The 23,895-nt window shown below is 41.6% G+C and overlaps 1 protein-coding gene across 2 annotated transcripts in view; it reads right to left on the bottom strand.

Moving 5' to 3' along the window:
- tnksa (tankyrase, TRF1-interacting ankyrin-related ADP-ribose polymerase a) overlaps positions 1 to 23,895 on the bottom strand; it is a 153,933-nt gene that overhangs the window by 33,592 nt on the left and 96,446 nt on the right. For both annotated transcript variants that reach the window (XM_072589220.1, XM_072589213.1), the window contains 8 exons: positions 23,117 to 23,208; positions 21,643 to 21,721; positions 18,351 to 18,522; positions 15,954 to 16,033; positions 12,849 to 12,994; positions 10,616 to 10,781; positions 8,419 to 8,638; positions 3,732 to 3,841 (listed from right to left, as the gene is read on the bottom strand). In XM_072589220.1, the coding sequence (XP_072445321.1) occupies positions 3,732 to 3,841; positions 8,419 to 8,638; positions 10,616 to 10,781; positions 12,849 to 12,994; positions 15,954 to 16,033; positions 18,351 to 18,522; positions 21,643 to 21,721; positions 23,117 to 23,208 (1,065 nt within the window). The remainder of the gene's footprint in view (positions 1 to 3,731; positions 3,842 to 8,418; positions 8,639 to 10,615; positions 10,782 to 12,848; positions 12,995 to 15,953; positions 16,034 to 18,350; positions 18,523 to 21,642; positions 21,722 to 23,116; positions 23,209 to 23,895) is intronic.

Below are 23,895 nucleotides of genomic sequence, written 5' to 3' on the forward strand. Positions count from 1 at the left end.
GCATGGATGAAGATTTCTGGGTTGCGCCTATCCCTCTGTTAACTGTTCTCATTCAGAGGTACATGGTTTGGATCATCGTGCAAGACGGGGGAAGTCATAAGGAAGATATAAACGACAGGTTCTGGTCACCTTACCTATAAGCTTCAATGGATTACATCCTGTCACAATGAGGGGTATGGACTCAGAATAATGTTAGAAAGGGAATATTGACCTCTACAGGTCACATACCAGTACTCAAAGGATCGTTTAAACATTTGCTGATTGACTGTGTGGACATGATAAAGACGGTGAGAGGGAAAAGATTTCTGTTGGTGGTGATTGATAGATTCAGTAGATGGGCAGATGCAACACACTCTAAAGACTCAGGTGCTGGAATGGTTGTGAAATTTTTAACAAATGAAGTCATTCCACGATTTGGCATACTGTCAGAAATCAACTCGGATAACGGGTCAGCTTGTATTGAAAAAGTTGTTAAATTGGTACTGCAAGCTTTGAGAATCAAACAGAGATTTGGATGCACGTATCACCCCCAATCACAACACATGGTGGAAAGGATTAACGAGACTTTGAAAGCCAAACTGAATAAAATTTACGTAAGCACTCAGTTAAAGTGGATTGATGCACTGCTGTTGGCTTTAATGAGTTACTGTATGCAAGGTAATCACATAACAAGTTTGATCCAACATGAAATGCTCACCAGCAGGCCCATGCCAGCACCCAGGTGGAGGAATCCTTATGAAGGACCTAGTTTAGAACAATTAACGGTAGAACCTAGGTAATCTGTGCAACAACTAACTATGATGCACAAGTCTATCCACACATGGGAAAAACAGAAGTAGCTGGTGGCGGATTGGGAGGAGGGACCCATCCAGCCTGGCGATCAGGTATACATACGAATGTTCTGACAAAATGGAACGAACCAAGGAAGGACGGACCCTTCATGGTCACCAAGGCGTCACCTACAGCAGTACGTGCAGGAGCGATCCACATGATATCATTGTAATCACTGCACCAGAGCTGTTCCGCAGGCACATGTTGATGCTGGATTGGAGGTAAGTGGGAGTGAGGGGACAGCTCAGTTCGTAGGTGGGATCTGCAGTGACGCGGATATCTTAGGAGCTGCAGACAATGAGGTTGTGGGAGGCGGCCTTTCTCCTGACGGTGTGGCTAGTGCTGACTTGAAGGCGCCCATTGACGCTCCTTCTTCTGGTACCACACCTGTCTATCCCTGTGTAGACTTGGCAGATCTGACTTGGCAGTGCCAAGGCCTCTCAGCACGAAAAAGATCATCCTAAACAAGTCAAGAGTGTGCATCTCACTTCCCTCTCATGGCTACTGGGCATAAATGGGCAAATTACATGGCTGCCTTGGCAGCAAGAAGGGACTGCTACCTGTGTGCTAAGGACAAGCCAATACGTCATGTTGTTTCTGTCCCCTATAATTCCTCTACGTGTTTACAATGGCGAGAGGTTTACAGCAGTCAATGTGATAGGCAATGCCCTAATGCGATTACACCTTGCAGAGGAAAACGCTGCAATGTAAACAGCACGTGTTACCTCAACGGTACTAGCAATACGCCCTATTGATGTATATTGTACCAGGTATCTCCCCAAAATGATCAAAGTGAACTCATCCGAAATTCTAATTATAGTTCTCCTTGGTCTACTTTCAAAGACAATCATATGTTATCAATAGAGGTCCTTGCCCTCTGTCACCATTTGGGCTTTGAGTGTTTCACACGGCGTGGTGACATCCTGGTTGTTCACTCTGTGGGAAGATGCACCCGGACACGTCATACCCAGCGTAGTGCCTGTTGCAGGTGTCCCATCCCCAGATTGTGCACTGGATGCCCAGTTTATCCTGTTGGCAGACGCTTGATGGTTGTGTGGCATGGAAGGAGGATTGAGGCCAACACTTCCCCTGGAATGAGGAGACACCTGCACCCGAGTGATGCTACTACAGGAAATTGTTACCTCCCCAAAGGCTCAGTTTGACACAGCACTTCAACGGACACTGCGTCACCATAGGAGAGATTATGTCCCTGACCCGGTGATCCGCATTGACAGTATGGGGCAGCAAAGAGGCATCGCTAATGAGTTCAAGGCCAGAAACGAGATTGCTGCGAGCTGGGAAGCACTTATCCCTGCCATTGGTGTTAGCAGGAATGCTGAATGGATTAATTATATTTACTATAACCAGGAGAGATTTACTAATTATACTGATGATGCCCCCTCAGCATTTGAGAGCAAGTGGATGCAACCAGCTAAATGACATGGCAAAATAGGAAGGCCTTGGACTAGTTGTTAACTGAGAAAGGCAGTATCTGTGTAATGTTTGGGGAACATTGCTGTACCTTCATACCTAATAATACTAGTCCGGAGGGGTCGTTTACTAAGGCAACGGACAAGCTGAGAAATCTGAGAAGACATCTTAAGGCAAATGCAGGGGTCTGGTCATCAGTTCTTTTGACTGGTAAGACAGTGTTTTGGGAGGATGGGGAGCTTGGTTTGCCAAGATTGGAATCATTGCGGCTATTATGTTACTGGTCCTTGCCATTGTGCTATGCTGTGCTTTACCTCTCGCTAAGTCTTTTTTAGTACGCATTGCTGCAAAACAACTCATTGTGCCGATCTGTTCTGAGCCATCTCCCATTACAGAAAAGGTTCCAACGCTCTATTATTATGATCTGCTGTCCACTGAAGTGCACACGGCTTGTGGGGATATGGCTAACTATTTTTTTCCCTGTCTCATTTTGTCCTTAAATTTAGTTTGTGAAGGTTTCTCGGTCTTTTTTCCTGTTCTGACATTGAGGGATGGGTCTTTGGCCTGGTTACTCCAGGGATAAAGGAAGAACCCTCTGAGAATTGAACTTCTAAACTTTTTCTGCCCACTTTCGGGACTGCAACTACATGAATTGGTTTGTGAAGGTCTGGCCTCATTGGTTTTGGGTTTCGGAGAAAGAACACAATGGGTCTCAAAGGGGGGAATATATGGTAAACATGAGTATATAACTACAAAAAGTAAGGGTGAGTATATTGTACGAAATCTCCCCTACATGCTGGGATGTTGCATAAGTGTAAGGTCTGGTTTGTGTGCTTGGGTCAGTCTTGCATGACTGCAGCCCATCAGGTAATAAAAGGTGAAGGAAGATGACCATGATGGAATGCAGCAATCCAGAAGACAACTGTGGCAGAGTCTGATTGGTTAAGGGGATATAATATAGGCTTAGTGCAATTGATTATACTAACGTAAATAGGGATAGGGCGTGGCTTTTAGAAAAACAATAGAGTAGTCTCGCCACTTGTGGACAATCAGGGTGACTTCTCTGATGGTCAGAGCTTTTGTTTGCAAATAAAGGTTTCTCATCTTGAGGATTCCTCTGCGTTTCCTGGTCATTCTTAAAAGGCATGGTCAACCATGACAGTGGGAGGGGGATAAAGGCCAGACAGGAGAGGGGAAGGAGGCAAGGCTGAGCAGGGGAGGCGAGAAGATGGCAAGGCCAGTCAGGCAATTTTCTAATTAGGGAAGAAGGGAGAAAGAAACAGTTGTGGGCCAATTTAAAAAAGTTAGAAATCTCTCTACACTCCCAGATAATCATTGAGCTCCAAGAGCCAGTGAGACTGAGTATCAACTACCTGTGGTATAGGTACTGGCTTCTCTGGAGAACTCATAACACTGGAAAAAGGAGCTCATGGAGTTTAGTGGCAAGTGATAATTCAGCATTTTCTTACCCCATAGGATGCTGCATTATGAAGAGGAATCAAGCCTCCTTTATCTTGTGCGTTAACATCTGCACCATGCTCGAGAAGATAATCAGCAACTTCAAGGTTATTGTAGCCAGCTGTGAAATAAAACAGAATAATTAAAAATGGTACAGTATACATATTTTATCAGCCAATTATGAGCTAGTCCTTATGCTACATTTTACAGAATTAGCTATTTTAGGAACTTCCTGATCAGAAGAACACCTATGGACAATATATTAATACATCAACATAAGATGCAAAATCATGAACGGTCTATTCTTTCATGGTGCTTTGGGACTGTGAAAATGAGAGGTGGCCACAATAGTTGAATTGTGATTTAGCGTCAGGTGATTGCCACATAAGACTCTTTCAACATCACCAGAAGCTCCACTTCAAATCATTGAAAAGGAATTATTTGTTTAATCATCTGTTGCCAATACATATTTTATAAAGAAATTGATTTGAATTTATAGTGTCTTTCATGTATACTCATGACTGCATCACCAAATACCAGACTAATGGCATTTACAAGTTCGCTGATGTCAGGTGAATCTCAGATGGCGACGAAACAGACTACAGACGGGAGGAGGGAGACCTGGGAAAATGGTGCACTGAGAACAACCTAGCTCTCAATGTCGGCAAAACCAAGGAACTTGTTGACTTTCGGCAGGATGTTACTCATGCCCCCTTACTCATTAACAGCACAGTGGTGGAACGAGTGGAGAGTGTCAAGTTCCTGGGAGTGGTCATCCACAACAAGCTTTCTTGGACTCTTCATGTGGATGCACTGGTTACAAAGGCCCGACAATGTCTCTTCTTCCTCAGGCAGCTGAGGAAATGTGGCATGACAGCGAATACCCTTCTCAACTTTTATAGGTGTGCCATTGAGAGCATTCTGTCTGGATGTATCACTACCTGGTATGGTAACTGTACCATTCAATATCAGAGACTGTTACAGAGAGTGGTGAACTCGGCCCGGACAATCACAAAGACCAATCTATAGAATCCATCTACCAGGCCCGCTGTCAAGGAAAGGCCACCAGCATTCTTAAAGATCCATCCCACTCTGGCAATGTTTTTCTACAACCTCTACAATTGGGGAGAAGGTACAGAAGCCTGAACACACGCACCAGCTGGTTTTGAAACAGTTTCTACCCTACTGTTGTTAGAATACTGAATAGACTCTCAAACTCTTAGTATTTGCCTGTACCTGTGTTTTTGTTTTTGCCGTTATTACTTATTATTTACCTATCTATGCTACTTAACTATGTGTTCTGCTTGTGTTGCTCGCAAGACAAAGCTTTTTACTGTGCCTCGGCACATGTGACAATAAATTCAATTCAATTCCATTCTTTCTTGGCATTAGTGTACCCAAAGAGACGTGATAAGCAATCAAGTGTAACCACTATCGTAATAGGAAACATCAATGCTCAAGCAATAACATCCCACATACACCAATGAAGTAACAATATCCTAACTCATTGTTGAATAACATCATGGGATATTTTACGTTCACCTGAGGGGGAAAAGAGATAAAGTTCAGTTATGTTTTTCATCTGAAAGATATCACTTCCAGCAGTCACTCAGTTCAGCACTGGAGTGTCAGTTTTGATTATGTGCTCAAATGTCTGTAGTGGAACTTGACTTTATGATCTTTATGACACAGAAGCATGAGTGCTACCACTGAATCATGGCACTTTTAAGTTTAACCAGGTTTGCTTTCTACTGAAGGCTAGGTAAAAACAAGGACTGCAGATGCTGGAAACTAGACTCTAGATTAGAGTGGTGCTGGAAAAGCACAGCAGTTCAGGCAGCATCCGAGGAGCAGGAAAATCGATGTTTTGAGCAAAAGCCCTTCATCAGGAATTGAGGCAGAGTGCCTGCAGGGTGGAGATATAAATGAGAGGAGGGTAGGGGTGGGGAGAAAGTAGCATAGAGTACAATAGGTGAATGGGGGTGGGGATGGAGGTGATAGGTCAGGGAGGAGGGTGGAGTGGATAGATGGAAAGGAAGATAGACAGAAAGGAAGATAGGCAGGTAGGACAAGTCATGGGGACAGTGCTGAGCTGGAAGTTTGGAGCTGGGGCTGAGGTGGGGGAAGGGGAAATGAGGAAACTGGTGAAGCCCACATTGATGTCCTTCAACCCCAACCCCACTTCAACCCCAGGGCATCACTGTTGACTTCACCAGTTTCCTCATTCACCCTTCCCCCAGCTCCAAACGTCCAGCTCAGCACTGTCCCCATGACTTGTCCTACCTGCCTATCTATCTTTCTACCTATCCACTCCACCCTGACTTATCACCTCCATCCCCACCCCCATTCACCTATTGTACTCTATGCTACTTTCTCCCCACCCTCCTCTCATTATCTCTCCACCCTGCAGGCACTCTGCCTCTATTCCTGAAGGGCTTTTTTGCCTGAAACGTTGATTTTCCTGCCCCTCGGATGCTGCCTGAACTGCTGTGCTTTTCCAGCACCACTCTAATCTAGAATCCGTTTCGACTGAAGGCTTCAATTTTGATTTAGTTTTATGGCAATCTGAGATTGCTTCAACTAAACCACCTGAAATAGATTAGGCAAATGGCAGACTTGTAATTCAAATGATGTACAAATTAAATACAACTCATATAGCGTTTTGCACAAACTGAAATACTTCAGCAGTTTAATCTGTCGTACCCAATATCAACCTTTGGAAATTAAAATAAAATCACAGAATTAACTAACGCAACAACTATTTGGGTATATCATAAATCCAATACAGCGCAGAGGTTAGAGTCCAAAAAGTGAACCTGTTTTAGAGCTGGACTACAGTAGAGCTGAAGTTCTCAGTTATTGTGAATCGTCTCCATGCTGTAACCATTTATATGAATTTAGGTTGTTAGCTTGCTTTTTAGAGTCATAGAGATGTACAGCATGGAAACAGACTCTTCAGTCCAAATCGTCCATGCCAACGAAATAGTTTAAATAAATCTGGTCCCATTTGCCAGCATTTAGCCCATATCCTTCTTTAAGTGGTTCACCTTTATCCCCTTTAGATTGTAGAGAACCTTTTTTCATTCTGTTGGTTATTGGTTTTCCATATCAACAGACATTACATGTAATTGTGGTTCCTTTTTAAACCTGATTGATTTTAGGTTGAATTGAACCCTGTGGCCTCTAGACAAGACACAGCCAAACAAATGCAAAGCCATGAGTCAAGGTTGAGAGTACTTGCATTCTCTGGGAATATTTCAAGTTTTTAAGCTCAGCCATATTCTCAAAGCCATGTTGGACTGCACCTGTACTGCACGTGGTTGATGCAGACAATGCAGGTTATGGGCATGTTTACTTCTGGCTGTAAAGGGAGAAAAGCTGATTGCCACGGGATGTTTGGGAGGTCAGTGCAGGTTGCAGCTAAGTTTGGGAGCCATGAGATCCCTATGCCAAAAACAAATATGCGCTCTGTTTATTTGCATTTGCACAGATTTCTACTGTATTTACTTTCAGTGCTTGATCCTTTATAACACATCCTGAAAGACACATTCTTGGACATAACAGGACGCTGATGCCAGAAGAGCAGGTCCACTCTTAAAATTGCAGGTGATTTCTAAAAAATATGTTAGATTGTTCTCTATAAAGCAAGCTTGGAATTTTGCTATTTTCAGAGGGAATCTGCTCAATTAGAAGATTCCTCCCCTGTCAGACAGTGTTAGCTTCAATGCAAGGCACCAAGTCTCTATAACCAGGTCTTGCTGCACCAAGTCTCTATAACCAGGGCGGCACGGTGGCACAGTCAAGGGCGGCACGGTGGCACAGTGGTTAGCACTGCTGCCTCACAGCGCCAGAGACCTGGGTTCAATTCCCGCCTCAGGCGACTGACTGTGTGGAGTTTGCACATTCTCCCCGTGTCTGCGTGGGTTTCCTCCGGGTGCTCCGGTTTCCTCCCACAGTCCAAAGATATGCAGGTTAGGTGAACTGGCTATGCTAAATTGCCCGTAGTGTTAGGTAAGGGGTAGATGTAGGGGTATGGGTGGGTTGCGCTTTGGCGGGGCGGTGTGGACTTGTTGGGCCAAAGGGCCTGTTTCCACACTAAGTAATCTAATTTCCCTTCCACTTTCTTCCAGTCACCAGGCTTAGATTACAATTCTACGATATCCCATAATTGTGGCATTAGTTTGATGTCATAGAATTGTACAGATCAAAACTGAGGCTATTTGGCACATCAGTTTTTTTTTAGGAAAGTTGTCCAATTAATCCCACTCACTTGCTCTTTTGCAATAGATCGGAATTGTTCCCTCTTAAATATTTAGATATTTTCTTTTGAAGTCTACTTTGCATCAACTTTCGTGAACATATTCTAAATCAACCTGCTGCATAAAAAATGTTTCATGGCAGCTTTTTTATTTTCCTCAGATAATCATCCCTGAACAGTAAACAACTGAGCAACTTCAAAGAGCATCAAAATTGATTTAGTGCCGATAAATGAAGTGGGAGAAATAACTGCAGTGAACTTTGGAGAACAATCGGAAAATGGGAAGAGTAAACCAGACTACGATAACAGTTGAAAACTCTGCTGGATTTGAACAGTGCAAATTTCAGTGAGAAGAGGAGGAAATTTAGATACAATTAACTGGACAGAAGATTAATAAAAACACTGATCGATAACAGGACAAAATCTGGGCCAAGTTTTACCTGCAAGGTGAAGTGGTGTTGAGTTCCTTCCTTGAGTATCTCTGCAATTTATGTTCTCTGGGGTACACAGTTTCTGAACTCTGGCTAGGCAGCCTTTCTTAGCAGCATCAAGCAGAGCAGCATCGCCTCGAAGTAAATCCTGAATATCTGTGTCTCCTTCTTTCACAAGATCCAGAGGTGTGTTCCCATCTCTATTCTTCTTTGTTGGATCCGCTCCATGCTAAATAAAATTAAGGCAATCTCAATAATAGACTTTGATCAGCTTCTTTTTATAAATAGACGTATTCTTAATGAATTTTGATGACACTTAGAAACAGCAGTAGATTGCTCAACCTTCAAATCCATTCCAAGATTCAAACAGATTATGACTGATGTATATTTTAATTCCATTTACCCTCCTTGATTCTACAACCTTCATCCAGTCAATGTAAAACTCAAAGTTTCAAAATTGAAATTGATAGTGTTAAACCAACCTCTACAGATTTCAAGGGGAGTTATTCACTACTGTGTGAAGCAGCACTTTCTGATATTACCCTAGAAGACTAGCTCCAATAACATTTGCACATACGAGTGCTTCGCTATAAGCTATGCTAACAAGCATGAATCTAGTCATCTCTCCTCAACATTCAATGGCATTAATGTCATGGCGTCTCCAATCACCAACAGCCTGGGGGTTACTTTTGAACAAAAAATGAATTAGACCGCCCACATAAACACAATGGTTGCAAGATATAGTCAGACTGGGAATTCTGAGGTGATTCCACAAAACATGCTCACCACCTATATTACACAAGGCTGCAGTGTGATGGAATATTCTCCACTTGATTGGGTGCACATGGCCTAGTCAACACACAAATGCTACACCGTTCAGGATATCAGCGATGCTTTGGCTGACTTCTCCACTTAGAAGGTCAAGGGCAGCAGGCACAGGAGTACACCACCTACAAGTTCCTCTTTAAGTCATACACCATCCTGACTTGGAACTATATTGCTGTTCTTTCACTGTTGTTGGATCAAAATCCTGAAACTCCTTTCCGAACAGTACTGCGGGAGCATTTGCACCACCCTGCAGTGGTTCAAAAAACTGCCCACAATTTCAAGGGTAATTAGGAATGAGAAATAAATGCTGGCCTAGCCAGCGACATCCACACCTATGAAAAAAGGTAACAAAATCTTTTGAGGTTATGCTCATTGTCTTGATTTCCCCACAAGAAAAGGTTAGTCTTATCCACCCTCTCAACGTCTTGGATAACCTCAGGCACCTCAGATAGAAACCTGAATAATAAAGACATATATAAAGACATCTTCTTAATGAATTTTGATAACTTAAGGAACAGCAGCTTGTTCAGCTGCTCAACCCTCAAGTCCATTCCAAGATTCAAATTGATTACAACTGATGCATATTTTAATTCCATTTACCCTCCTTGATTCTATAACCTTCATATTCTTGACATAAAACTCAAATTTTACACGTGAATAAGAGAATCAACTACAAAATGGGTCTACATAGTTTAATTCTTCTCAGCTTGGTACCATTCTAGTGAATATTCAATGCACCGCATCCAAGACTAATACTCTGGTAAAGGCTTAGTGTCTAGAACTGAATGCAATAACCTAGATGAAATCTAACCAGAACCTTCAACAGCTGTACATTTTCTTTTTAAACCTCTGTATTCAACCCTCTTACAATAATCAGTACAGTAAACAAAGCACAGCCAACCAAATCCTAAAGTCTGATAAAGCACATTAAAATTTCATTATCAAATTTCAAATACTGACAACGTAAAGCTCAATTTTAATTTAAAATCCATTCTTTGCATTAAGCATATATGATCATGTGATTTGAAGGAATCCTTCCACAGGAGCTCCCTTTATTATTTTAACCTTAAATTCAAAACTTCAGTGATTAAAAAACCTATATTAAATTCTTGACATGGATAAACAGAATAACTATGATTGCAAAATAAAATAGTTCTGAAGAATTGTTGCTGGACTCAATATTAATTCGGTTTTCTCTCTACAGATGCTGCCAAATCTGAGTTTCTCCATCAATTTCTGTTTTCTGCTCGGTTTCAAGTTATGATCATAATTAGATTGAGGGGTGTAGGATTCTGTTAAAGAGCATCAAACATCTTCATGTGCTTCTGATAAAAATGATCAAGCCTTTACAAAATCTTGCAGACAGAAAACTACATACCTTTAACAGCAGTTTACAAATCTCATATTTGCCTTTGGCTGCTGCTTCATGCAAAGGTGTGAACTTCCATAGGTCAGCAACATTCACTGATGCACCGTGCCTCACCAGCAGTTCTGCAACTTCATAATGTCCATAAGAACAAGCATTGTGCAAGGGCACTAAACCCCTGGAGGATGAAAAGTTCAAACTTAAACAACACTACAATTGTACAAATGAAACTCAATTAAAAGCTGAATATGGAAATTTCTACCAAGGCTTTGTTGAACTCAATAATAACGACACTGACGAGATTCCTCTATTTAACAAGAGCTACTATTTAGTATCAAAGCTAAATTGTAATTGTAAATTAACAGCTATGAACCACCAACATATGGCTCTACTAGTTAAAACTCTAACGCCCTTTTAAAACACCCACACATACACAGGCAGAGACAAACAAAATAATGTTGGCATAAAAGCAAAATACTGCAGACTCTGGAAATCTGGCAGTTCAGAAGAGTCATAAAGGACTTGTAACATTCACTTTGTTTCTCTTTGTCCTTCCAGATTTTCAGCATTTTGCTGAAGGTACAGACAGTTTACATATTAATTGTTCAGTTTCGCAATATCTTACAGCCAATAGCAGGAGACAGTAACTGACTGTTTCCAGACTTGCATTACTTTGCTAGAGAGATATGGAGACAGATCCCACATCTCCAGTTTCTGCCACTGTCATCTGCTGATGAACCAATCAGACTGTTGTCATCAGGCTGATGAACTATGGAATCGATAACTGCACAAGTCAATCAGCTACCTATTACTGGCCAAATCTCACTTCACACAACCTCTGCTGCCATGACATCATCTCTCAGCTCCCCACCCTCAACTGCTTAAAGCAGCAATGTAAACACAGCTCACAATAAGTTCTAGTAACCTGTGTTTAGGAGTACAGCAACTCGTTCCAAAGCCCTTAGTTTCTAAAAAAAAACAAATTTCCCCATTTTAGACAATAGTCAAAACCGCAGAAAAATGAAGTGATGTGGCCTTTATGCAACAAAATAAAAGAAAACACTTCGGTGCCATCTTCCCTTTCCTCGCCTTTAAAACATGATTACTTTTTAGTACACGGGTTGCATTAAGAACCTACTTAAGTGGGCATGAAACAAATGAGACCCCTTTCAGACAATGATCATGGGGAGCATCTGACAGACTACATCCTTATGACAGATATTTCTGAAGGGATGCAAAAAGGATCACTGATTTTCTCTTTCCCTATCCACAGATGTTGGAGTCAAGGGCGTTACATTTGCCAACATCTAGACTCAAACTAGTTAACTTAGTCATTGAAGGAGGTAAGGAATTTCAATTATGACTGTACAGTTCACCTGAAACTTTTTGGGAAAAGCTAGTTTCAGGTTAGTTTATTTAGCTTACTTCATAAACTCTATCCAAGGATCATGAAAATGGTTTAGTTCTGTGTGACTCAATACTTGTGCCAATTCATTCACTGTGAATTAAATTATGTGCAGCTTAAAACTTATTGAGCCCTTTGATCTTATTTCAGCAATGCATATATATATCTCTATCTCTCAATTAAAAAGATTACCCCCAGCTGCTCAATTATTTTGCAATTATGAAACTCCAACTTGAGCCCAGCTTCAATTGAGTTCCCACAAATGATATATTTCCCTCCATTATACACATTCATTTTACTTTGACAAGAGTCCAAGCTTCTTTAAAGCAGTCACCTTCCGTGCAGTGATTTTCCTAGGGTGATGTTTAAAGAGTTTGCAACAAATCTCGAATTTTTACCCAAAAACTAAAAAAGTCCATTTAATTTCAAACATACACAATTAACATACCTTGCTACATTTCAATGGGGCACTTATTACAAGACTTGATCCATATAAGACTGACATTAATTGATAGTTCAACTACAACAATAACAAAGGCAGCCAGGGCTGTCAGCAACTGCAGCCAGGTGTGCAGTGGCAGCAGGAAGCATCAGCAAGCAGACATTAGTTAGCAGAAGAGGCTGGAGGCATGTCAGCAGCAGGGAGCATCTGCAAACAGCTGGAGAGGGGAAGGGGGAATAATGTTAAGTGGGGTGGGGTTGTGAGGAGCAGGGGGCAGAAAGCAGGAGCTAGGAATGACAACAGGTAGTGGGGTAGTGGCAACCAATAACTGTGGCAGGGTAAATAAAAAGGTAATGTCAGGAGAAACAAACCAAATCCTAATCTGTACACCCACATACCCTTTGTCTTTGGCATGTACATCAGCTCCATGATGAAGGAGATACTCCACAACAGCCACCCGATTGTAACCTGCCGCAAAATGTAATGGAGTGGAGTGCCGTCCTTCCAGATCCCTGCAGTTCACATTCTGGGTTGTGCACAATTGCTTTAAAATAAAATTACAGCTTTATCAGTAAACATGATTTGATTTTTGATTAATTACTTGTTTAAAAAAAATCCCATTATGTGAAACCATTTTGACTTTAATGAGTAACTTTACTTTCACTAAACTGGACAGAACAAAGTGAAAGCTACTCGCTAAATTCCAGTGTTTCAATCAATTGAAGGACCATGCTGTTGCTTGCTTTTTCACACACTCCAGTTATAAATCCCAACCAAAAATAATCCAGATTAATTGAGAAAGAGACCTGCTTTTTGTGTTAATATTTGATGCTTCAATTATAATGAGAAGAGAATGACTTGTAAAGAGAACATTGCAAAGAGAACATTATTTTGATTAACCTAAAATTCAGGTTCTCAAACTACTGGCTTGATGCAAGGTCTTAATGTACAAGGATTCAGGGTCGCAAATATAGCACTCTTAAAACCTGATTAAATATTGATATTCACACTGAGAATTCTCACAAGAAGTCTCTGTGAGAATAAGAATTGTATGTTAGGTATATGGAAAAAATGATCAAGATCAACCAAACGCATTTGTCCATTCATTCAGTTTGTCCATGAAGTGTTACATTCTCATTCAACAACTTGCATGAATACAGCATCTTTAACACAGTAAAATGTTTGAAGACGCTTCACAGGACAGTAATTAGACAAAAGCTATCAGTCAAATGAGGAAACATGAAATCTTGATCAGAGACAGATTTTAAGATCAAGAAAAAGAAAAAAAAAGAGAGAAGCTTCCTAAGGTGCTGAAGACGAACGATGGGGAGAAAAAATTCATATATACACACACAAGAGAACTGAATTAGAATTTTCCTGGAAGCATTTTAATTCATATGCAACCCAATTTTGAAATTTTGTCAGATTTAGGATTTGGCTCTGTATCTAAGAAATAGGAGCACAAACATTCTTACTCACTCGCTGCCCACCCGTCCATCTCCCACTCTCACTCACTCGCCCATCCACCTCCTGCTCTCACTTGTTCACTCTACCACCCCATCTACTCTGACTACTTCACTCTCACTCTTCCAATCACTAAATCCCTTAAGCCTATTAAAAACTTGCCTGAATATGGCAACTGGTTTTGAAAATGGGCCAGTATGGTCCAGAATAGCTGTGTATGGGATTGGCCAGGATAAGACAACTCAGCAAGGACAGAAAAGGGTAACACTTTCATAACCTTCAGGCTCAGCTGCAATCATCCTGGCATCGCCATTGATGGAAGATCTGTTCCCTTATTTCACGTCTCTCCTATTCCACTTTTATCCACTTTATAGCTATAATGTATTTGTGATTTGAAGATTTATTTTAAAAACTTTGTTACTTTAAATAGTTTCCTTTTCTGTTGCCAGTGTACTTTAGCTATTGCCAATAGAATATAGCTACTGTTTCTCAGGAGGCACACCCTTACTTTAACACAATGATCTTTTATTCCCACCATAACCATAGAACATCTAAAGTGGTAAAAGGCTCAAAGGTACTTCATTAGAACATAATTAAATAAAGTTGGATATTCAGTTATATAAGGAAATATTGGGTAATGTGACTAAAAGCTAGAGATTTAGTTTAGCCATAAGGACTTCTGAACAATTACTGACGCCAAATGCTTTAAAATGCTCATTTTTGCACAATACTACTTTATCACAAGAATTTTCAATTTACCTTTTTTAGTTTTATTTCCATATATGTCTCCCTTTATGAGGCCTGTTACTCCGAAATCTTGCAAATATCTTACTTATTGGCATTAATCTTCATTATGGTATCACCCACATTGGGGCAGCACGGTGGCTCAATGGTTAGCACTGCTGCCTCACAGCACCAGGGATCCAGGTTCAATTCCAGCCTGGGGCGACTGTCTGTGTAGAGTTTGCACATTCTCCCAGTGTCTACGTGGGTTTCCTCCGGGTGCTCCGGTTTCCTCCCACAGTCCAAAGACGTGCAGATCAGGTGAACTGGCCATGCTAAATTGCCCATAGGGTTAGGTGCATAAGTCAGAGGCTATTGGGTCTGGGTGGGTTACTCCTCAGAGGATCAGTGTGGACTTGTGGGGCTGAAGGGCCTGTTTCCACACTGTAGGTAATCTATAATCTGTTGGGCAGTTGGAGTACATTACAAGTCATATATTACATGTAGCACGTTATACTCATTAAATCAACATGTTCACTTCACTACCTAGGTTCTGGCAGACTATTAATAAACTCATTGTTGATAATGGCCCCTTAGCACAAGTTGGATATAGGATACAATCATTTAACCCTATAAAATTCTCATCAACTCAACCTATCTCAAGGAATTTTCTTTATCCCAGAGGTTATCACAGCAATCAAACAACGTCCATTGTATTTAATTATCAACATTTCCAAAATATGCCAGCATGGCTAAAAATGAGTTAAACTAAACTAAATATACTGACTTCCAACGTCATAATCTGTGAACATTAATTTTAAATATTATAATGCTAAAGTATTTTTTACATAGTCCAAATACCACAATTGCAGGGTTTGTTGAGGTCTGGGACAAGGTGCTGGTGGGTATTAGCTAATATTAAAAGGAGAAATAATCCTAATAATCTGCTGAAATAATCCTAAATATGAAGTAGGAGACTGATCAGTAGCTAGCTGACTTGGTTACTCTGAATTAGAGCAGATGATTGAGGAGAGCCTGCAATTTTTTTTTGAATATTTCCATGTAAGGCTATGAAGCACCAACAATCTCATGAATAAGGAATGCAGCTGGTAATTAGTGCCTCCGTTCATGTTCTTATAAAGTGACTTCAATCAACATGTTTACTTTGGACCAGGAGCAGAAAGGAACCATTTGACCCTAGTTAGAGTTGAGTAAAAACCTGCCAAGGGGCAGATGCTTTTCTTTAACAAACCATTCTTCAATGACAAATGGAAGAGGAAGAATCTTTTCATGCTAAAAATATCAAAACAAAACACCTTCACAGTTTCCAAGTCGCCAGCCTTTGCTGCCTCCAAAAGTCGATAATCAACGTCAGAGTTGTGTAAGGGGACGTTCTCTAAAAAAAAATTCAAATAAAAGGTTAGAATCCTTGTGATCACTATTACACGTAAAGTACCAAAACAAAACCTTGCTCTGAGCACCTTGCTTGTTTTCCCTCCATTAATTTGCTTTCTCAGATTGGAAAGATATTTAAGAACGTATTGTACACAAATATAAAATTTATCTAGTGTGCTCATATCACAAAACAATGAACTACAGATGCCAGAAGTCTGTATCAAAACAAAGTGCTGGAGAAACTCAGCACATCTGGCATTATCTGTTGAGAGAAAAATAAAGTTAATTTTTCAAGTCCATTCTGATGAAGGGTCATTAAACTCAAAATAAATGCTTCCAGACATGCGGAGTTTTCCAGCTCTTTGTTTTTATGCCCTTATCATATGCTCAAGGTATAAAGTGCAATCATTATTATTATGAAGGCACATGGAGGCCATCCTGTGCATCTTCCAAACCAGAAAATTAAACTATACCATTCACCTCAATCCATGTTGTGGTAGTATCAATTCAGAGAATAATGGCTTAAACATTGCACCACCTTTCTCTGAACACAGTAAGGTGATCTACTTTTGTAGATGAGAACAGCCTCTCTGCTAACACCAAACTCTCAAAGCCATATAATTCAGCTGGACAGTGTTTGTCAATTTAACAATTCATGGTTTGAAACATTACGGTCTACTTATTTCCTCAATGGAACCTTTCCCAATATTATCTGCAAGTATCTGTCTGTACTGTCTGAGAACACTGGACATAGAAGAAAACACAATTAGAGTAGCGCTGGAAACGCACAGCATCTGAGGAGCAGGAAAATCAACGTTTCGGGCAAAAACCTTTCATCAGGAACGAGGCTGGGAGCCTCTGGGTGGAGAGATAAATGGGAAGGGCTGGGGCTGGGGAGAAAATAGTTGAGAGGGCAATAGGTGGATGGAGGTGGGGGTAAAGGTGATAGGTCAGAGAGGAGGGTGGAGCAGACAGGTGGGAAGGAAGATTAACTGGTGGGACAGGTCATGAGGATGGTGCTGAGCTGGAAGGTTGGAACTGGGGTCAAGTAGGGTGAAGGGAAATATGGAAACTGGTGAAATCCACATTGATGCCATGGGGTTGAAGGGTTCCGAAGTGGAAGATGAGGTGTTCTTTCTCCAGGCGTCAGGTGGTAAGGGAGTGGCAAAGGAGGAGGCCCAGGATCTGAATGTCCTCTAGAGAGTGGGTGGGGGAGTTGAAATGTTCGGCCATGGGACGGTGGGGTTGATTGGTGCAGACGTCCTGGAGATGTTCTCTGAAGCACTCTGGGGAAACAGGATGCCTACTTGCAATGTAGAGGGGGCAACGGATACAATAAATGATGTGTGGAAGTGCAGGTGAAGCTTTGATGAATGTGAAAGACTCCTTTGGAGCCTTGGACAGAGGTGAGGCGAAGGTGTGGGTACAGGTTTTGCAATTCCTGCAGTGGCAGGGGAAGGTGCTGGGAGGAGAGGGCGTGCTGTTAGGGGGAAATGGACCTGACAGAAGGAATGACTACAAAAAGTAGTCACAGAAGGAATGGTCTTTACGGAAAGTCGTTAAGAGTGGGGAGGGAAATATACCTCTGGTGGTGGGATCTGTTTGTAGGTGGCAGAAATGTCGGCGGATGATGCGATGCATACGGAGGTTGGTGGGGTGGAAGGTGAGGACCAGGGGGTTCTGTCCTTGTTGTGGTTGGAGGGGAGGGGTTCGAGGGCAGAGGTGCAGGACGTGGATGAGATGCATTGGAGGGCATCTTCAACCACGTGGGAGAGCAAATTGCAGTCTGTAAAGAAAGAGGCCATCTGGTGTGTTCTGTGGTGGAATTGGTCCTCCTGGGAGCAGATACGGTGGAGGGGGAGGAATTGGGAATAACATTTTTGCAGGAGGCAGGGTGGGAGAAGGTGTAATCCAGGTAGCTGTGGGGGTTGGGAGAAAATACAGATTAATTTGGTTTCCTCTTCCTCATAATGACGTAGATTACTGAAGGACATAACTTCTGCCTTGAACCAGAGATGTAAAATTCAGGCTCGTTCTCAAGTTAGAGGTGTGATGATCCATTTTAGCCCATGTACCACATTAAAATCCAACCAAGTTACCTTTTTCAGGAAAAGGCTCATGCCCGAAACGTCGATTCTCCTGCTCCTTGGATGCTGCCTGACCTGCTGCGCTTTTCTAGCAACACTTTTTCAGCTCTGATCTCAGCATCAGTCCTCACTTTCTCCTCGCAAATTTATTGAGCCAAAGAATATTTCTTTATTCAAACTACAAACATAGAAGTATAAGCCAACACCATCTGCACACTGTATTAAACTTACCGTTAAGTATCTGCTGCACAGATTCATTCCCCATTTGCGCAGCTGTAAAGCCTTGAAGGGACAAGATGGAAGGATCACTGCCATAACTTAGCAAGAGACGACATGTCTGTAGGTGACCACCATGAGCTGCTCTGTGTAAAGCCGCTTGACCAAGAGTGTCCAAAGCATTGATCTGTGAAGAAAATGATTTTCATCATGGTGTAAGATTTCTTGTTTATATCTTTAATAGCATGTTTGAAGGTTCAGCAAATAACATAGTTGTTCATCATTTTACAATTAAAAGGAATAAAGTAGTAATAAAATTACATTAGCAAACTGGACAAAACATTTCAGTTCTGACAAAGGGTCACTGAACGCAAAACGTTAATTGTGTTTCACTTTCTACATGCAGCCAGACCTGCTGAGTTGCTCCAGCGCTTTGCTTTTATTTTCAATAAGGTATTTTAATTTATTTAAACCACAGGACACTTTCTGAAGTTTCAATAAAAAATGTGGAGAACAGTGGAGACATGGCACGTCAGACTGTTTTCACTCCCAGTCCTGATGGAGATCTCTTGGGTGCCATTAGTAGCTTGGTGAACCGCTCCTATCAGATGTTGCCATTTACTTTATCGAAGTCACAAACAATATCCATTGCAACTGTTTAACTAGCTGGCTCTTTTAAGGGAAATCCTGTTTATGAAAGTAGAGAAAATGACCTGCATTATCTGATTCTCTGTTTCAATGGACCTGTATGCTGTTGTTAATGGTAGTTATTCCAACATGAATGGAGTATGTTTGATTGGATTTCAAAAGCCCCAGTTATGCAGACTGTCTTACTGATCCAAATACTTTAAAAACTTTCACAAAACTGAAACAGGACCTGTCTTTGACTTGGTGTCTTGTTCGTTTACAAAACAGATGGGCACTTAAAGATTACAGTCTTTGTTAAAACCCCCTTGGCTTCTTTTGGTCTCGTGTCACTGATAAAGAACTTGCACTGAAGGTTTTCTGACAACAAGAGGTTTAATACCTTTTCTAGCAACTTTCAAAAAAATTTCTATTGCTATTGCATGGTTCCTGTAAACTGTACATGTTGCATACTGGATGACTGGTGGATACATGATTCTAAAGAGTAACAGAGATAGCATGGGGGGGTGGGGGAGTGTGTGTGAAGAGAGAACTTCAGGGGCTAAGCAGCTGTGTTGGAGAACTGAGGTCACCTTTTTAACTGCCCAACCTCTGCACCTGCACTCCAGAATCCAAAAGAACTATGGATGCTGGATATCAGAAGCAAAAGCAGAAACTGCTGGAAACAGACCCTTTGACCCAACCCGTCCATGCCGACCAGATATCCCAACCCAATGGGTGGCAGATAAAGTTCAATTTGGCGATGTGAGAGGTGATACACTTAGTAGAAAGAACATGAACAGATAATACGAATTAAAGGATACGATCAGAAAGGGTGGCCAGGAGCAGAGACACCTGGGCAGCTCAGTGGCTAGCACTGCTGCCTCACAGTGAAGGAGACTTGGTTTGATTCCAGGCTTGGGTGACAGCCTGCGTGGAGTTTGCACATTTTGCCAGTGTCTGCATCTGCGTGGGTTTCTGCCAGGTGCTCAAGACTCCCCCCAAAGATGAGCAAGTTAGATGGATCTGCCATTCTAAATTACCCATAGCGTTCAGGAATGTGTAGGTTAGGTGCGCTAGTCATGGGAAAAGCAGGGTTGGCGGATGGGTCTGGGTGGTACGATCTTCAGAGGGTTGGTGTGGACTTGTTGGGCCAAATGGCCTGTTTCTAAACTTTGGGGATTCTATGTGTATATAAGTTACAGAATGTGACAGGACAAGTGGAGGGAGCTGTTAATAAAGAATGCAGTATTCTGGGTTTCATGAATAAAAACATAGTGTACAACAGCAGGAAGATTATGCTAAAGCTCTTTAGGACCTCAGCTAGAGTATTGTGTACAGTTGTGCGCACCACAATTTCAGAAGAATGTGAATGCATTGAAGTGTAAGGGAGGGTCACTCAAATGGTTGCAGGGATGAAAAACTTCAGTTATAAATTAAATCGGAGAAGTTGGGAACAAGTGGTTTGAATTTGGAAATACTGACTGGAAGTGTGTTGAAGGCCTGTTCAATTGATGCGTTTAAGGGGGCATTGAAAGATTATTTAAATAAAAACATGAGAGATTATGGGGAAAAGGCTAGAGTTTGTCAAAGTCAAAATGGTCAGAGAGCCAGCGCAGACACAACGGCCTCCTTCTGCACCATAACAGATCCAGGATTCTGTGAAGTAACACAAATTGGGAGTGCACCACTTGAGACACAGGTCAGGTTCTGCATCCAAGTCCAGGTGAAACTGAATCCTTTGTTTGCTATATCTCCCTCCATAATTCTGAATGCCCCTTTTAGATCATGCATCTGTGCTCTCTTCTGTAAAACAGAGTGCTAGAATGTTTTCCAGATTTTCTAGTTATAAGCTCTTGGTTCTGGTATAATTCTTGAACATTTTTTTGTTGCACTTTCCCTAGCATTTCTATGGTTTCTTGCAGTTGCAGTATCAAACTAAAGGCTGCTCCTGGTTGATGTCATGAGATTCTAATTCACAAGTGGCCCCTCAGCATCATCGTCAGAAACCACGATATCAGGTCCACAAACAGCATCCAGTCCGACTTTGCTGGTACCTTGCTCAATGATGCCACTATGTAATGTTTCAGAGATCTTAGGTGAACAGTATAAACCTTTGCAACCAAACACGAGGGAGTATTGGCACAGTCTCCTACACAAATAGTGTTCCACCTTGATCAACTCCAAATCTGCCCTTCATCCACCATAAATTTCTCATCCAAAATTAGATTGCCCGTATTCCATCTCACGTTAAGAAATACTCAACCATCACCTGTGTTCTCTGTTTTACATGCAACTTTGCTCCAGTAATGCCTCAAGTTTCAAATTCTAATCCTAGTTTTCTAACCTCTACTATGTCCTCTCCCATCCCTAGCTCTGCAATCTCTTCTAACACAACAATTTACTCCTTCAATTCAGATCTCTTGCACATCCCTGACTTTAATCACTTGAACACATTTGTTCGTCTAAACCTCGCCCAGTCTACATTGCCTCCTCTATAAAGATACACCTGGGGCCATCCAACTACCCTAATATCTTATGTGGCTCAAATGTCAAACTTAGTTTGATAATGCTCCTGTAAATATTTGAAATATTTTACTGTGTTAATGGCACTACCTAAATACAAGTTAGAGGCAGGAGGGGCATTTGGTTTTACTGTTCTATTTTGAGGAAAATCACATACCTTAGCTCCATGCTTGTGAAGGACCTCCACCACATCATTGTGTGCTCTTTCTGCAGCCACATGCAGTGGTGTAAGAAAACTGCAAGAGATGTAACAAGTTACAAAATTTCCAACGTTAATGCATCTATTGCAATTTAGGAGATGTCTACTTCTATTACAAAGGAAGTCAAACAATATTAAAATATACATTTCCTGAAGCATTTTAGGTTCAACAGCATTACTTAATATCTCAAGTTACAGAACTATGTCCTGAAAAATGTAACTACATAGTAGGTACTAATAAGTTAAAAAGAGCTTGCTGTTCCTTAAATGGAAATTTACTATGCTATATCTCTTATAGTGGGCGGCACGGTGGCACAGTGGTTAGCACTGCTGCCTCACAGCGCCGGAGACCCGGGTTCACTCCCCGGCTCATGCGACTGACTGTGTGGAGTTTGCACGTTCTCCCCGTGTCTGCGTGGGTTTCCTCCGGGTGCTCCGGTTTCCTCCCACAGTCCAAAGATGTGCAGGTCAGGTGAATTGCCCATGCTAAATTGCCCGTAGTGTTAGGTAAGGGATAAATGTAGGGGTATGAGTGGGTTGTGCTTCAGCGGGTCGGTGTGGACTTGTTGGGCCGAAGGGCCTGTTTCAAGTGTAATGTAATCTAAATCTAATCTAATGTAATCTAAATCTAAATCTAATGATTGTTATAGACCTCTTATGGCACAATAGTTAGGATAAATATCTACAAAGTTTGGGAGAAGATTTTTAGCTCGGGTGCTCGTTGTTGTGGTTCTGTTCGCTGAGCTGGGAATTTGTCTTGCAAACGTTTCGTCCCCTGTCTAGGGGGACTGACAACCGGAAGCGGCAGAGACAGGCCACTATAAATGCCAGAAGAAACAGCACACAAGCGCTTCACAGGAGGCTCCCAAGCACTGAGGATGTCACCTAGACAGGGGACGAAACGTTTGCAAGACAAATTCCCAGCTCGGCGAACAGAACCGCAACATAAATATCTACAGATTACCTCACCAGTCGTCAGGAGTATAGTGCTGGAAAAGCACAGCAGGTCAGATAGCATCAGAGGAACAGGAGAATTGATGCATAAGCCCTTCATTAGGAAAGATGAAGGCCATATTCTCAAAACGTCGATTCTCCTGCTCCTCAAATGCTGCCTGACCTGCTGTGCTTTTCCAGCACCACACTTTGATCTCTGATCTCCAGCATCTGCAGTCCTCACTTTCTCCTAGTACCTCACTGCACAGATTGAATTCAAGAATCAGCTTATAATCAATACTTTCCACAACATCTCTGAAGAACTGCTAGGTTATCATCAATTCTTTTACATAGCCACACTCAAACAGGTTTTGTTTTCTACAATGCAAAACCTTCAATATTTTCAAGCTATGAAATTTGATAAAGTTGCAAGTATCTAATAAATGTTTAGCAGCCTAACTTGAAAATAACAATCTTTGAACAGTAAAAACAAACTTACTCTTTATTTTTTTCATTGACATTTGCTCCCTTTCTTAGCAGCAGTTCTGTTACTTGCTTGCGTTTGGGATGTTGTGAAGCCACAGCACAATGCTGAAAAAGGAAATCAAACACTAATCTCCAGATACTAGTGAGTTAAACTATCTGTAGAAAACAAAGTACTTTTGTCATCATAATAGGTAAACCAATTTATTGTATGTTGAGACAAAGGCATTTCTACTCTCTACTATTTAACTGCCAATGTATACACAGCAAAGTCTGAGCAATTCCTCAAAGGGGAATGAGATACATGAAGAACGAAAACTGAATAATTTGTTTTAAATTCAATTGTGGGACTTGGACATCACTGACAGGCCAGCATTAACTGCCAATCTAGTTGACCTTGAGGTAGTGGTGATGAACAGTCTTCTTGAACTGCTGCAGTCCATATCCTGTAGATTAGGGTGACCCACAATGCCTTCAGAAGGGAATTCCAGGATTTTGACCCAGCAACACTCAGGGAATGGTAGGATGGTGAGCGAGTTGGAGGGTAACTTGCAGATGGCTTTATTCCCATATATCTGCTGCCCTTGTCTTTCTAGATGGAAATGGTCATGGGCTTGGAAGGTGTTGCGAAAGAATCTTTGATGAATTTCTGCAGTGCATCTTGTAGATAGTACATACTGCTGCAACTAAGTGTCAGTGGTTGAGGGAATGGATACTTGCGGCTGTGGATGATGTCAAGCTTCTTGAGTATTGCTGGAGTTGCACCCATCCAGCCAAGTGCGGGGTATTCCATTA

The sequence above is a fragment of the Chiloscyllium punctatum genome, chromosome 2 (genome assembly GCF_047496795.1).
Source record: "Chiloscyllium punctatum isolate Juve2018m chromosome 2, sChiPun1.3, whole genome shotgun sequence".
NCBI lineage: Eukaryota > Metazoa > Chordata > Chondrichthyes > Orectolobiformes > Hemiscylliidae > Chiloscyllium > Chiloscyllium punctatum.